This window comes from Eschrichtius robustus, chromosome 10 (genome assembly GCF_028021215.1).
Source record: "Eschrichtius robustus isolate mEscRob2 chromosome 10, mEscRob2.pri, whole genome shotgun sequence".
NCBI lineage: Eukaryota > Metazoa > Chordata > Mammalia > Artiodactyla > Eschrichtiidae > Eschrichtius > Eschrichtius robustus.
This window is the reverse complement of record NC_090833.1, coordinates 8,018,139-8,032,442: the sequence shown is the minus strand read 5'-3', so window position 1 is coordinate 8,032,442 and position 14,304 is coordinate 8,018,139. Positions and strand designations below refer to the sequence as shown.

At 57.5% G+C, this 14,304-nt stretch overlaps 1 protein-coding gene across 2 annotated transcripts; it reads right to left on the bottom strand.

The window, feature by feature from the left end:
• Positions 1-1,465: 1,465 nt before the first annotated feature.
• Positions 1,466-10,184, bottom strand: AK1 (adenylate kinase 1). 2 transcript variants are annotated; one of them, XM_068553601.1, is made up of 7 exons: positions 10,088-10,184; positions 7,065-7,103; positions 5,469-5,504; positions 5,126-5,289; positions 4,250-4,366; positions 1,952-2,143; positions 1,466-1,706 (listed from the first exon to the last, which is right to left on the bottom strand). In XM_068553601.1, exons 2-7 carry the CDS (start codon positions 7,069-7,071, stop codon positions 1,638-1,640), a joined length of 585 nt encoding a protein of 194 aa, XP_068409702.1. In that variant the 5' UTR covers positions 7,072-7,103; positions 10,088-10,184; the 3' UTR covers positions 1,466-1,637. The 2 variants fall into 2 exon arrangements, with proteins under 2 accessions (XP_068409702.1, XP_068409701.1); XM_068553600.1 differs by lacking the exons at positions 7,065-7,103; positions 10,088-10,184 and adding an exon at positions 5,843-5,947.
• Between the last annotated feature and the right edge of the window lie 4,120 nt (positions 10,185-14,304).

Genomic DNA, 14,304 nt, shown 5'->3' with positions numbered 1-14,304 from the left:
AATTTAAAAAAATGAAGATATTGAAGACAATTTTGTCAGGTGGATTTCTCTTAGCTTTTTATCATCTTGGGGGCATGTTTTTCCACTCATCCTTGGGCTGATCATGACAACGTCGACAGAGGACGTGTGTGTGCACGTGTGTGCGTGTGCATGCGTGTGTGCGTGTTTTAGCCCAGTTTGACAGATGCGACTTGGAGACCCCGAGGTGGGCGGTCACAGAGTGAGTTGGGGCTTCCCGGCGCGCCTCAGGTGGCACGGGGCACAGAAAGACCAGCTGCAGAGACCTTCGGCCCGCACTCCACCCAGGGCCGCATGATGCCTGCCTTCTAGAACCTATCTCCCTGTGCTATCAGTTATTGATTTCGTGTTCTTCTTTCAATAGACTCATCTTTTATAACTTAAATACGTTTATTTTAAAGGAAAGTTTAAATAACTACTGTAAATGGAAAACCAGCCGCACTTGCTGTAGGTAGAAGGGGACACACAGGGGCACCATCAGCCCCGCACAGGATTTCGTTCCAGCTGGGGGTGCCCTGCTGAAGGCTCTCTTGGCTTTAAAGGGAGCCAGCTGGGCTTGGGACAGGTGTTAGGGACACGTGAGCACCAATGGAGACTTTCTCCGTGATGAGGTCAAAGAGTGAAAGAGAACAGAAGAGGGAAGATGTTTCTCCCCAGGGGATTCCGGGGCAGCCCCAAAGCACCCCAGCCCTGCACCTCCCTGAGGCTGCTCTGGTCTCCGGTCCCACAGGCCACGGTAACTGACCACCCACACCCCTTGCTCAGTGTGTTCTCATCCTAACCTTGGGGGAGGGTTGGGGGAGGGGGCACTGATCCTAATTCAGATTTGGAAATGGGCTCAGGAAGGGCAGGTTGTGACCTGTCCAGGACCACATGGTGGGATATCCTTCAGGTCTCGCCTCATCAGGGAGGCACCCCTGACCATGACCCCCCATTCAATCCCGATGCCCTTTCCGGACCCTCAGAGCTTCTTGCACCAAGGAGGCCAATTCGCTGCCCACTCGGCCGGCTGATGTGTGCTGCCCCCACTGCCCAGGAAGCCCTCCCACAGCCCATGACCACGCTGCCTGCTCCAGCCCAGTCCCCAGCAGGGGTTCGGGACAGAGAACACACTCGGAGAGCTAAGGGGCTCGGGACCAAGGCCACGTGACAAGGATGCAGAGGAACCCAGGCCAGGGCCCAGCTCTGCCTGACCATGAGTCCCCAAGAGCCAGGACCACTCCTCAGTCACCCAGTGTCCCCAGGCCTGGCACAGCCCAGGCCCAGCACGCCATGTGTGAGGAAGGGCCCTGCGTCTTCCAACGGAGCTAGGAGAGGGGCGCCGGCTGAGGTGGGCTGAGGGGCCCGAAGAGGTACGGGAAGGGCAGGGGCTGGGGACTCAAGTCTGGGGCGGCCACACCATGTGAATCATCCCTGATGGAATCAAAGAAAAAGAAGTAAAACTGAATGTCCTTGGAAATTCCTTTAGTGCTCGGCTGTCCATGAAAACAGGATAAAGTGGCTTCCTCTGCCTGTGCTCCGGCCGGGCAGGGTGGAAGCGCTGAGCTCAGGCTGGGAAGGCCTTGAGTCAGGACGAGGGTGGGGCCGGGCTCTGAGCTGGGGAAGGGGCTCCAGCTTTGCTACTTGAGGGCGTCCAGGTGGGTGCAGACCTGGGAGAAGACACTGTCCACGGAGCCTTCGGCATTGACCTGTGGGGAGATGGGCCATGAGGGCAGGATGCCGGGGAAGGCTGGGTGGGCCCCACCGAGGCAGGGGGCTGACCTCTCCCGAAAGCCAGGCCAGGCTCCCCGAGCCCAGCCACAGTGGACAGCAGGCCCTCATCCAACCAGTGGGGAAACCAAGGCCCAGACAGGAGAGCTGGCCCAAGGTCACAGCAATTTGAGGCCAAGCCAGGCAAAGACCCAGGTTTCCTAGGGCCCCCTTGGGCCCGCACCTTGCGAATGATGCCACGTTTCTCGTAGAAGGCGATCACGGGCTCTGTGGCCTTGTAGTAGGTCTCCAGGCGCTGCTTGATGGTCTCTTCATTGTCGTCCACACGTCCGCTGGTCTCTCCACGCTTCAGGAGCCGCTTGGTCATGGTCTCGGGGCCTGCGTCCACGTACAGCAGCAGCGTGGGATGTCCGATCTGCGGGCGGGGCACTATTTACAGGGGCTTCATTCCTGCCCCCTGGGGCCATCTCCTCCTCATCTTCCCACTTCTGAGTCCCCACTGAGACCCACTCGGACCCTCAAGCCCTTCCTGCAAGGCAGCCTGAGGGACCTTCCTAAAACCAATCTGCCCTGCCCCTCCCCTGCTCAAACCTCTTCCATGGCTCCCCAGTGCCCTCAGGAGAAAGTCCTAACTCCTTACCTGACCTACCCTTCCCACCCTCCTCATCTCGTGCTTCTCAGTCCTTTGCTCTCCTGGCTTCGGCCACATGGACTGTCTGTGGTCTGGGCTCTCATCCACCTCCTCCCTTGCCAGGCCTTTGCTCATGCCGGGAACCTTGGCCAGGAACCCTTTCCCTCAATACCAAGTGCTCGCCTTCAGATTTGAGCTAAAATCTCATTCCTCTAGGACAGTCTTTGCAGATGCCCAACCCCCCCCCACCATCCCAGCTCTCTGGGACATGCTCTTCCAGTCCCCTTTACTTCTGCCTTGAGCTTGTCTCAGGAGGGCCTCTGGTTATTTACTTAAGGTCCCTCTCCCGGCCAGGCCTGGAGCCCCCGAGGGCAGGTAGGTGCGTCTTATACCTGCAAGGCTGGATATGAACTTGACAAAGGAATAAGGAGGGCTGAGTGAAGGGGCGAGGGCCTGCTGAGCTCTGGGGTTTCTGAACAATGTCACTGTCATTGCAATAAGCATTTCATCCGCGGGGAAGATTTGGAAGGGCCAGAAGGCCGACCAGTCCTCCTTCGGTGAGGCCCAGGCGCCCCCTTGTGTCCAGAGCTAAGAAGACCAGGTGCCCAGCCCGCACAGTAGCACTCACAACAGCCCCAGGAGGGATGGGTTAACTTTCATTAGCCACATTTTCTAGATGTGACCCTGAGGGCCTGAGGTGACATCATGCATCTGGTACATCAGGACATGCCTCAGGGCTGCCTGGCATCTGACCTCAGGGTCCATGGCCTCCTAGTCTGAAGGAAACCCAGCCAATCCCCATTGCATAGATAGGGAAACTGAGGCCCAGACCAGGACAGACACTTTCTTGAGGTCTTGCAGCCATTTCGAGGTCAAGGACTATAATATCCTCCCTCTGGATGAGGCTCAAAGCTATGGAAGCCCAAAGATGGCCCAGCCTCACAGAGACAGGCAATGCGGATGGAGGTCTGTCCTGCCCCAGCCCCCTAAGATGCCCCGTCCTCCCCGCAGGCATTCCTGCTGCCGAGAAGCCCTCCCTGAGCCCGCACCCACCCTTAGAGGTCAGCAGACCTCTCCCTCCTCCTAGGCACTTGCAGTTTCATCTGTTTCCCCCATATGGCCTGTGACATCAGAGGTATTGGTGTATGTGTGTGCAACTGTGTATGCACATATGTGTGCATCTCTGTGCATCCCTGTATCTGGATGTACTGCATCCGTGCACACACGTTGCATGAGTGTGCGTGTGTGTACATTACATGCCTGTGTACATGTGTGCATATGCCTCTGGCCTTGTGCATGTGTGTCTGTACCTGTGTGCACATGTACGTGTGCTTGTATGCCTGTGGGCACATGTGCCTGCACATGTGTGTGTTTGGGTGAGGTGCTCCCCCACTGTGGAAAGTCTTCCTGGGGGACACTCATGCCAGGCAGCCCAGAGCCCTCATCCTCAAGGCTCACTCTTTCTAGCCAGATTCCCCGTGGCGCCTGGAAGGAGACTAGACGCCCCTCTGTGGCATTCGAGGCCTCAGCCCGGCCTGAAGGTCCCCACCCACATCACTGCCGGTTGCCCTGCCCCACAGATTCTGTTCTCCCCACACCAGCGTGACCCTTCCAGTCCTAGCCATGCTGTTCCCTGCCCCTCTGATAGTGTGTTTATGGGGTGCCAAGCCCCACTTTTGAAGGATGCATTCTCTCTAATCCCCACGCTGCCCCTCAAGGCAGCTGCGAACTGTCTGTCCCTATTTTGCAGTTGGGGACACCGAGGTTCAGAGAGGCAGACTGACTGGCCCAAGGCCTCAAGCAGCTGAGCTGGAACCTGCGGCCAGGTTTGTGAATTCCCCAGCCTTTGCCTGCCCATCCCATGTCACAGCTCCATGAGGGTGCACTTACCCTCCGTTCAAACTCTTCTCCCTGCCGCACCTCCCGGGGGTAGCCGTCGATCAGGAAGCCTTTGGAAGTATCTACCTTGGCCACTATGGCGTCTCGGAGCATGTCCAACACTGTGTCCTGGAGGCGTGGCAAAAGAAGGCGGAGTCATGAGCCCCTATTCTCCACCCCCTCCTCGGGCCTCTGCACGCGTGGCCCCACAGCCTGAAACGCCTTCTGCCCTAACACACATTTCCCAAACAAGCCTCCCTCTCCAGGAAGTCTTCTGTGAACTGTGATGACTTGATTGATTGATTGATTGAATCATTCATTCATTTGTTCATTCATTCATTCATTTCTTCATTCACTCAATAATATGACTGAGCCCCTCCTCCCAGCCTCCTGTCTGGGCCCTGAGGACACAGCTGTGAACAAAGCAGACCTTCCCTGCCCTCCGCAAACTCACAGTCTGCTGAGGGGACAGACAATTACACAGTTGATTTATAGTTTCCAAGCATGACATGGGTTATACGGGCAAAGAAGGGAGGCTACTGGAGTATAAAGTTGGCGGGAGCGGGGGGTCTTAGCCTAAGTCTGAGGAGTCAGCAAGGTATGAAAGATGAGGAGGAAAGAACATTCCAGGCAGGAAAGAGTGTGACCAATGTGAGGGGACAGAAAGGCCAGGGTGGTGGGAGTCTGGAATGGTTGGCAGGGCAGGTCCTGGAGGCTCGTGGGAGCTTCCGGAAGGAGCTTTCTGCCAAGGGCAGTGGGGACCCTCAGGAGGGTTCAGAAACAGGGAAGGTCATGGTCAGCCTTGCTAGTGTGTCATGGGCTTTGCTGGCTGGTGTCCACTCAGGGCCACCATCACCCCCAACCCTCACCCTGCCGGGGCCCACTCACCAGTGGCACCAGCTGCCCCTTCTCCATGATTTCCGACAGCATCTTGCCCCTGGCTGAGCCTGAGCTGACCTCAGCCCGCAGGAGGTCCCCGGTGGAGAGGTGGGTGTAGCCGTACTTCTGGACAATCTTCTCACACTGGGTGCCCTTCCCCGAGCCAGGCCCGCCTGCAAGCGCCCGCCCTTTCAGAAGCCCCGAGAAATGGGACCCCTGCAGGGACAGGGTCTGCCCGGGTCACCCAGTGAAGCGGGGGCAGAGCCCAGGGTGCAGCCCCAGTCCCAGGCTCCCACCAGGGCCTGCACAGCCCCGCCCTGCCTGCTGCCTCACCCGCCTGCCTTGGACTCACCCACCACAAAGATGATCTTGGTTTTCTTCAGCTTCTCTGTGGGAGAGAAAAGGGAAGCAGAGCTCAGTGAGTCACTGGACAGAGAACCAGAGGTACCTCTGGGATCCCAGGCCTGTGCTGGGCCCCAGGCAGTTGCACACACACAGCTCATCGTCCCGTCAGAGAGGCAGATGAGTCGGCCCAGAGTGAGGGATAATGGGGCGAGGAAAAGTCAGAGACTGAGACAGGTCAGGGAGAAGAGGGTGTTCCAGGCAGAGAGGCAGAGGCCTGAAGGCTACGGGCTCAGCACACGCTGTGAGGGTGCCCCTCAGGGGCTCGGACGCCAACCCTCGCGGCCCCTCCCTGTGGGCAGCTGGACCGAGACGCCTGGTCACCTCGGGCGTTAGCGTCTTCCACGCTGCGGGCGTCTGGTGCCGAGCAGCAGGCCTGCATGGTCCTGCTGCGCCGTGTCCCCTACCCTTCCCCTCCCAGGCCCCGGGCCAGCCTGCCGCCTGCCTTCCCTGGGCGGTACCAGTGTGGAGTTGGCAACCACAACATACGTTGCCCTGGAGACGGTTGCCGGGGAAGAGGGCTCTGGTGGGCACGTGGAACCCTTGCCCGGAGAGGGAGGGAGCTTACGTTTCAACCTCTATCTCAGAACTCAGCAAGACCGTAGCCCCACCAGAGAGAGGGGAACCTAGGCCTAGAGGCAGGGGCCTGCTCCAGGGATGCCAGAGCTAGGACTGGGGCCGGGGCCTCTTCCCAGGCTGCCAGGCCTTCCCCACTTCTCAGGGAAGTAGGAGCTCGCTGTGTGCACTTAGGAAAGAAGTCCCTGCCCCAGTGGGGAGGTGAGCTCGGCAGTTCCCCAGGGTCCTCCCAGCCACGGGGCTGGAGGTCTAGAGGAGCTGCCGAAGAACGAGTTCTGTGGGTCCCCATCGTCTGCTGCCGTGTGATGGGCACAAGCCTGGCCGTGGGGGGAGGCCACAGCCCAGTGGCAGCGGATGTTCAGAGGCCTGGGGGTGGAAGGATGACCGCCGGCCTCAGGCCGCAGCAGCAGCCAGGACAGCTGGGTTCCTTTAAGAGCCGCCCAGGCCGAGGCCCAGCGCCAGGGAGGGACGGGTGGTGCTGCCAGGAGGCGGGCCAGCCGGGCTCTTGGCCCACGTCTCCCTCCAGGTCCCAGCCCGTAGGAGCCAGGAGGGCCCAAGACACCCTCAAGACCCACCCCTGCTGGTCCGGGAGAGGGGCAGGAATGTGTCAGTGTTTGCCTCGGCATTTGCACTCTTGGGGCCTCTCCACAGGGCAGGCCTTCCCTCACCAGTGCCGCCTCCCTCTCCAGAAAGAGCCAGAGATTCAGCTCTATAAATACCAGTGTAGGAGGTGAGCTGTGGGGCCCTTAGGAGCCTCAAGGAGGCCTCTCCCCTTCTAGAAGTAATCCTGGAGCTGGTATATCCCGCGAGAGGCCTGAGGAGGATGCTGGAGGCCCCCAGATAGGCCCCTTCTAGCAGCCCCAGAGCCACGTCCGAACCCTCCCCGAATGTCTTCCGAAAGCCCACCCCCTAAACAGATGGGCACACTGAGGCCCAGGCTGTGAGCAGGAAAAGAGAGGAGCTTCCGTACCTTCCATGCTGCCGAGGTCTGGGGAGCCGAGGCAGCACTCTGCAAGACAAGGGCACAGGCGGGGCGGGTGAGGGGGATTCTCCTGCCTCTGCTCCCGCCCCGCCACATGGTGTGGCTAGGCCCTGACCGTCCTCTGAGGGTGGAGGGGCCGTTGGGGGCAGGGAAGGCCCAGGAGGCTGGGAGAACTTGACAAAGTCCCCTTTCCTCTGGGTGCCTCCACTGTCCTGTCCCTGCCTCCTCCCTCTGGAGCCAGACAGCGGGGGGGCAGCACCGAGGGGCACAAACAGCCACACAAGCAACCGCTGAGGGGCTCCCCTTGCAATTCCCGGAAAACAGACCCTGGGTCCTGCATCTGCCCGACAACTTGACAACGCTCCCCAGGGCCGGGAGGAAGGCCCGGAGGAAGGCAGGTGGGAGGGGAGCTGCACGTGTCCTCATCTGGGATGAGGTTTGGACCAGGATGCTCAAAGGGACACAGAGGCCCAGGGTGGGAGAGAAATTTGCGGGGCTGCTCACGTGGCCACAGCCTGTACGGTCCTCAACTGAGGGGGTCCCCAGGCTCTCACCCTTGCACAGGGCCAACTTCCACCCCTGATGTGGCCCCTGCCCACACTTTCCCCTCAGTGTGTAAATCAAGCCCAATGCCTCTTGGGACCCCCCCCGCTCTGCATCCACAGCCCCAGGGGTCTCCCTCCACCTTCCCTTCCCATCAGTGTCTTCAGAGTTACTGCAACACATCTTTGGCCCCCACTTCTTTACTCCCCACCCACCAGCCCTCCCCAAGGCCGCCCGCAACCATCAGAGACACTCTTGCCTTGGCCTTTGACCCTCAACCCTTGGCCAGCATTCCTCCTGCCGGGGACATCCCCACCCGGGGCCCCTACTCCACCCTCTCACTTTTGGCGTCAGGTTCCCAGGACCCCCATCCCTGCTCAGCCAGCCCAGGCCTCCTCTCCCGGCCCCAAACATCTACAGCCCCTGGACAGGCCCAGAGACCCTGCAGACCCCAAGCCTCTAAACAGTCCCTCCCATGTCCCCAGCATTGTGCCCTATCACCCAGCCAGAGGCTGCAGTCAGAGCGAACGCCCTTCTCCCCACGCACATCCACCCCACACACGCAAGTCCCAGCCCTCCGCTCCTGAACTTCCCTCCAGTCTGTGTCCTCACCGCCACTGCCTTGTTCCAAGCAGGGGACCTGGCCACTGCTCCAGCCTCCCGTGGGCCTCCTCACCTCCATACCCCACCAGGCAATCTGCAGGGTTTTCTCTGACAAGCATCAAACCACGTCTTTACCTGCTTAAAACCCTTCCATGTATGGCCCCCTCAGTCCCCAAAATGAACCCTAACGTAGCTGACCGGGCCCAGCAAGCTGGCCCCCAGCACCTTCTGCAGCCTTATCAGCCACTGCTTGAACTGCTTCGATCTCCCTCATCCACCACGACCGTGTCCCACTCCAGGGCCCGGCTAATGTTGCACCCAACACCTGGATGCCCTTCCCCAAGGTGCTACTGTTTAGGACTCAGTTCAGGTGTCACCTCCTTCAGGAAGCCTTCCTGGACTCTGCTCTCCACTCTCACACTGGCAGGTGACCGTTGCCCAGCATCACACACACCACACTGTACTGGGCCTCTCTGTTGTATACTGCAGGCCTGTGTCCACCACACTGGGCCCGGGCCCGGCTGAGCATGGCGCTGGGAGCCTCACTCCGTCCTCACAGTCACCTTGGGAGGGAAGTGAGGCTTGGAGAGGAGGAGAGACTTGCTCCAGGGCCTGGCTGAGGTCACACTTGGGGCTACGTTTTCTGCTGCCCTGGGCCTGGCACCCACTAGGTCCTTTAGCAGCTTTGCTGACCGTCCCGCTGCTCATGGGGTATGAGTTATAACCTCTTTCCTGCTGAGTGTGCTTAAGGAAGAGTAGGAGCTGCCAGTGCCCCTCTGCAGCTGGTGGGGGAGGGAGAGGGTCCCCAGGCCAGGGACAGCCGGCAGCGACACCCTGAGGAGTGTTCCCGACCCCACCCTGCCCTGCCCCCACCTGGTAACCTAAGCCCCTCTGTCCTGCTGGCACCTGCCACTTCTTGGTCCAAAATAACTTGGGTTGTGAGGAGTCCTCACAGAAGCCAGGGGTCCAGGACAGAGTTGGGTTACGGGCTCCGCACCCAGGCCTTATATGGCCCCCAAGTCAGGGCCACGGCAACTCCTAATATGACTGGGTGGTCTGCTGAGGGGCCTGGGGAGCTGAGGCCCAATGGGACAGCGACTTCATCTCAATCACAAGGCAAGGCCAGGGCAAGACCCAGGTCTCCCGGCTTCTGACCAAGAGCAGCATTTCCAGTGGTTGGCAACTGGCTAGGGTTCAAATCCCAACTCCATCACTCAGCTGTGTGACCTTGGGCAGCTGGTGTACCCTCTCTGGGCTTGTACCCTCAGGCCCAGTCCTGCTGCTGCTGGAGAGTCCTAGGTAGGTAACTGAGCAGCACTCAGGAAAGGCCCCATGGGCTGTCCCAGGGCTCCCACAGGGCCCCTGCCTTTCAGGAGGCTGGGGCAGGGGGCCAAACATCCAGGGGGCTTCCCGTCCCCCCAGCACTCAAAATGACATGACAGGATAGCTCCTCCCATCACCTAGGCTGCCCCTGCCCAGGTCCTCGGGGCAGGGAGTCCAGCCACAGCTCCCCCTCCCCAGTCCCCAGCTGGGACGTGCCAAGGGCAGGGACCTGGAGCCCCAAGAGTGCCGGCAGGACAAAGGGGTGACTGTCGCGGAGGCTGGGAGGGAGAGCAACATACACACACACACACATCCACAATGGCACACACAGTGTGGCACAAATACCCAGAGCAGCGCCTGGGGAATACAGGCAAGCAGATGCATACAGATCACAACCATGGATACAAACACACAGCCACACAAACCCCGAGGATACCCTGACACACACAAACACGCACCCCCCAGGTGCGTGCGGCTTCCCCACTCCCCGCAGGGGCACCCCACACACGTGCACAGGCACACACACACGGGCACACACTGACCTGAGGGAGGGGTGCGGGTGGGCACGGGGGACAGTGCGTGCCCTGCCCGTCCTCGCCGGCCGCCCGCCCGCAAAGGCGACTATTTATAAGGCTGTCAGCAGCGCACGGCATGCCGGGAGCCAGCGCTCCTTGATGGCAGGGAGGGAGGGACAGAGGGAGGGAGAGCGGACCGGGAAGGGAGGGGGCACTGGACCAGAGCGGAGCCCTGATGGGAAGCCAGGTCGGGCGCCCTCGCCCGTGCACCTGCAGGTGGCTGTGCCTGCACACGCATAGGGTACTTTACAGCTTCCCCAGGGTTTTTCATTCCTTCGTTACCCGCACTGTGCCCGCATGACTCCAGGGGGACGGAACCAGGCTTCCTGTATGACAGCTGGGGAAACATGCCCAGAGAGGAGAGGCTCTTTGCACAAAATCCCACAGCAAATTGGTGGCAGAGAGAAGCCAGAACCAGGGATGGAGGGCACCGAGGCATGGATTCTGGGGGATTTGCCGGCTGGACAAAGTTCCCCAGCCCCTCCTCGGATCCTGCCCAGAGGCCCCTGGGCCAAGACCCACCTGGATCTCCTCCTCCTCTGTTCGAAGGGACCCAAGAGCTCCTCTGGGACGGTAACTTCCCGGGACTCCAGAGACCACCCACATACCCATCTCCGAGGCGGTGGCTGTGTAGATTATAAAAAAACCCAGCCAGGCAGCTCCCAGTGAGGCCGTGTGAGGATGTGGGTCATTCAGAATGCTGAGGGCACCCAGATGGGGGACTGACAATCCTGATAAAAAAGAACAGCTCCCATTAATGAGACTCAGTGGGCACCAGGTGCCGGGCAGAGCACTGGACTCAGACCATGTCTGTCAATCCTTAAATACAGAGAAGGAAAGTGAGGGTCACAGTTGTAAAAGAGCTTGCCTGGGGTTCCCAGGTAGAGAGTGATGTATTTACCCAGCATTTTGCATGAGACTGGGACACAGCAATAGGTGCCCAATGATGTAGCAGAACAGAGATGAGAGCCTAGGACCATGCAGCTTCAGAACTCAGGCACTTGACCACTAGACCCCATCACAACCTTGAAGGCAGCAGCCCCAGATGGAGGGGGTTGAATTCGGAATTTGTCTTGCAGGCACAAAAGAGCCATGGAAGGTGTTTAAGCAAGAGGATGAGACTATCAGAAGGGTGAGACCACCTTAGATGGGTGGTTTCTTAGCAACAACAGCAGCCTGGACACCAGGACGCCTGGGCCTAATCCCAGCACTGCGACCTGTGACATCAGACAAGGTTCTTATTCGTTGGGATTTTAGTTTCGCCATTTGTGGGAGGGGTGAGTAGTGGGTCAGAGGGTCTGCCTCAGAAATTGTTTGAAAGGCCCTCTCGAAAGCTGTAGGTGGTTGTGTGAACTGGCAAATTGATGATGGGGAAAGCAAATTGATGATGTCAATCAAACTTTCAAATGTGTCTTTCTATTCTTAGGAATCACACAAGTGGGCGCAAAACGTGTACAGGATGTTCTCTAGTGCCAGTGGAGACTGACTGATGGGAGGGACAGTGGCACAGACAGTGACGCTGGGGAGATGGCAACTGCCCTAGAGTCAGCTGGAGAAAGGAAGCTGGAGGTCTGTGTAGCTGGTGGGGCAAGAGAAAGAGGCAAAAGGCGCAACAGCACTGATCTTATCCCACCTTCATGAAAACAATTCTAAACATACGGATGTGTATGTGCGTGTGTGTGTAAAATCTAACCCTAGAATTTATTTTTATTTTTTATTTTTTTTTGCATTTTAACATCTCTGAAATCGGGCTTCCCTGGTGGCGCAGTGGTTAAGAATCCGCCTGCCAATGCAGGGGACAAGGGTTCAAGCCCTGGTCCGGGAAGATCCCACATGCCACAGAGCAACTAAGCCCGTGGCCACAGCTACTGAGCCCGTGTGCCACAACTACTGAAGCCCGCGCGCCTAGAGCCCGTGCTCCGCAACAAGAAGCCACGACAATGAGAAGCCCGTGCACCACAATGAAGACCCAACACGGCCAAAAATAAAAACAAATAAATAAATTTATAAAACAAAACAAAAATCTCTGAAATCGTTTTGTCTTATAATCAAATCAATGGTATCTTAAAGCTGACGAACTACAGCAGAACTGAGAGAGCAGCTGTGCACACAGGAGCGCCTGGGTGGGGGTAGGACTTTCACTTCTTACTTAAAGGCTTCTCCATGCTTTTTTTTTTTTTTTTTAATATAACAAGCATCTATAGATGTACCTTGAGGACATGATGCTAAGGGAAATAAGCCAGTCACAAAAAGACAAATATAGTATGATTCTACTTATACAAAGTATCTAAAGCAGTCAAATTCATAGAAACAGAAAGTAGAATGATAGTTACCAGGTGCTGAGGGGAAAGGGAGAATTTCAGATAGGCAAGATGAAAAATTTCTGGGGATCTGTTTCACAACAGTGTAAAAAAACTTAATACTACTAAACTGTACACTTAAAAATGGGTAAGTGGTAAATCTTATGTGCTTTTTTTCCACAATAAAAAAACCTTAAAAATCTTACAAACTGAACAAAAAATATTTTAAGTACCTGTTTTAATTATTTCATTTGCGCATGACCTATGGATTTTCCGCCAATGCTGGGATATTAAAGTTTCAGGATTTTTTTCCCGGTTACACTCTAAAGAAAGAAAAAAAGGGAGGGAGGGAGGAAGGCAGGAGAGAAGTAGGGAAGGAGAAAAGGAAGGAAGGGAGAGAGGGAAAGAAAACAAAGTACACGGAAGAAAAATCTGGAAGATTAAACCCTAGACTGTCAACAGAGAATAGGACTGGGTGATACCCTCGCTTTCCATCTTACAGTGTTTGTATAGTTCAAGTTATTTTAAAACATAAAAAAAAATACCTAAAACATAACCATACAAAATGAAACCAATTTTTAAAAAACATTTTAAAATATTCTAGCTAATAAAGAATTCCAATGAGCCAGCATCGGGGGATATATCTGGGGTGGCCACTCTCTGAGGTGCACAGCTGGATCCATGCGTCCAGCACATGGGGCTCAGGTGTGGGGCTGCCCCGGGCGGGCCTGGCTGGACCGCAGAGCATCCGCAGGAAACAGCTGGAGTGGCTGCTTCGGGCAGCACATGTGGGGTTTGCAGCTGGTGGGAGATGCCCCCTCCGCCAAGGAGGAGTGGGGGGTAGGGGCCTCACAGGGGTAACGGGGTAAAAGAGTTCATGGGAGGGCCCTGAACCCCAAACTAGGAGGTGGATTTGGTCCTGACCACAGTGGGAAGCCAGTGAAGTTTTCAGAGCAAAGCTGGCCGTGATGAGGTGGCTTCAGGAAGTTAACTTTGGCCATGAGTGGAGCGGTCTCGGCTGGGTCCCATCTGAGGAAGTGAGAGCACGTGGGGTTGAGGACTAGACCCTGGACCTCCTGCCCTCATCCTCCATCAAAGTCCTACCTGCTGATGCTGAACCGAGCTTTCCCAGGGTCCACCCCCAGCAACCGACCCCTCTTGACTCCCTCCTGCTGACCTCCCCTTCATGTCCACCAGTGGGGAGACAGGAGAGCCACAGCATTCTGGGAGAAATTCCCCCTAGAAACCTCTGCCTGGACCCAGATTCCCAGAAGCCTTTGCGTGGGGCTGGAAGTGTGTCGTATCCCCATATCCCCTTCCCATGCAGGGCCCTAGGCTCCCCACGTAATGACTTTGCCAGGAGTCTCGTCCCTCGGATACTGTCTGGTTGCCCCAGGCCTAGACCCTGCAACCCCCCAGCCTCCTGCCTGTCCTGCTGCTGTCTGAGCAAGGATGGCCTCTCCTAGCAGGAAAGATCGAGGCTTTGCCCCGCCTCGGACTGGCACTCACGGCCTTCTGCCATCTGGCCCCAGGTGGTCTCATCTTCCACTGTTCCCTCCTTCTGCGGCCCCGCTGCCTACTGAGCGAGGCCGTGGGTCCTCCCACTAGGCTTCCATTCGGGTCCTTCTTCCCACCTGATATCCGCTCCCTCATCAATTGCACCTAACACAGCGCATGGCACGTGGGCACCTATTGAGCCAATGCATACATGAACTGAGACAAATGCAGGGGCCATTCCCGCTGGCCAGCTCCGTGGCCCCCATCCCGCTGGCCCAGTGCCCAGGAGAGCTCTTTTCCATCTCCAGCAGGCCACCTGCCCTTGTCTCACAGTCACCCTTTGTTAGGCCTCCACTCCCAAGGGCATCTTATCTTCCTAAACAGGTT

What these genes read in the sequence shown, in the direction of transcription:
- AK1 (XM_068553600.1), bottom strand. Translation starts at nt 5,900, where the DNA reads ATGCAGGCCTGCTGCTCGGCACCAGACGCCCGCAGCGTGGAAGACGCT. An exon ending in GAGAAGAGTTTGAACGGAGG is followed by an intron (nt 2,144 to 4,249) that starts GTAAGTGCACCC and finishes CCCCGCCCGCAG; the next exon opens with ATCGGACATCCCACGCTGCT. An exon ending in AACGTGGCATCATTCGCAAG is followed by an intron (nt 1,707 to 1,951) that starts GTGCGGGCCCAA and finishes ATCTCCCCACAG; the next exon opens with GTCAATGCCGAAGGCTCCGT.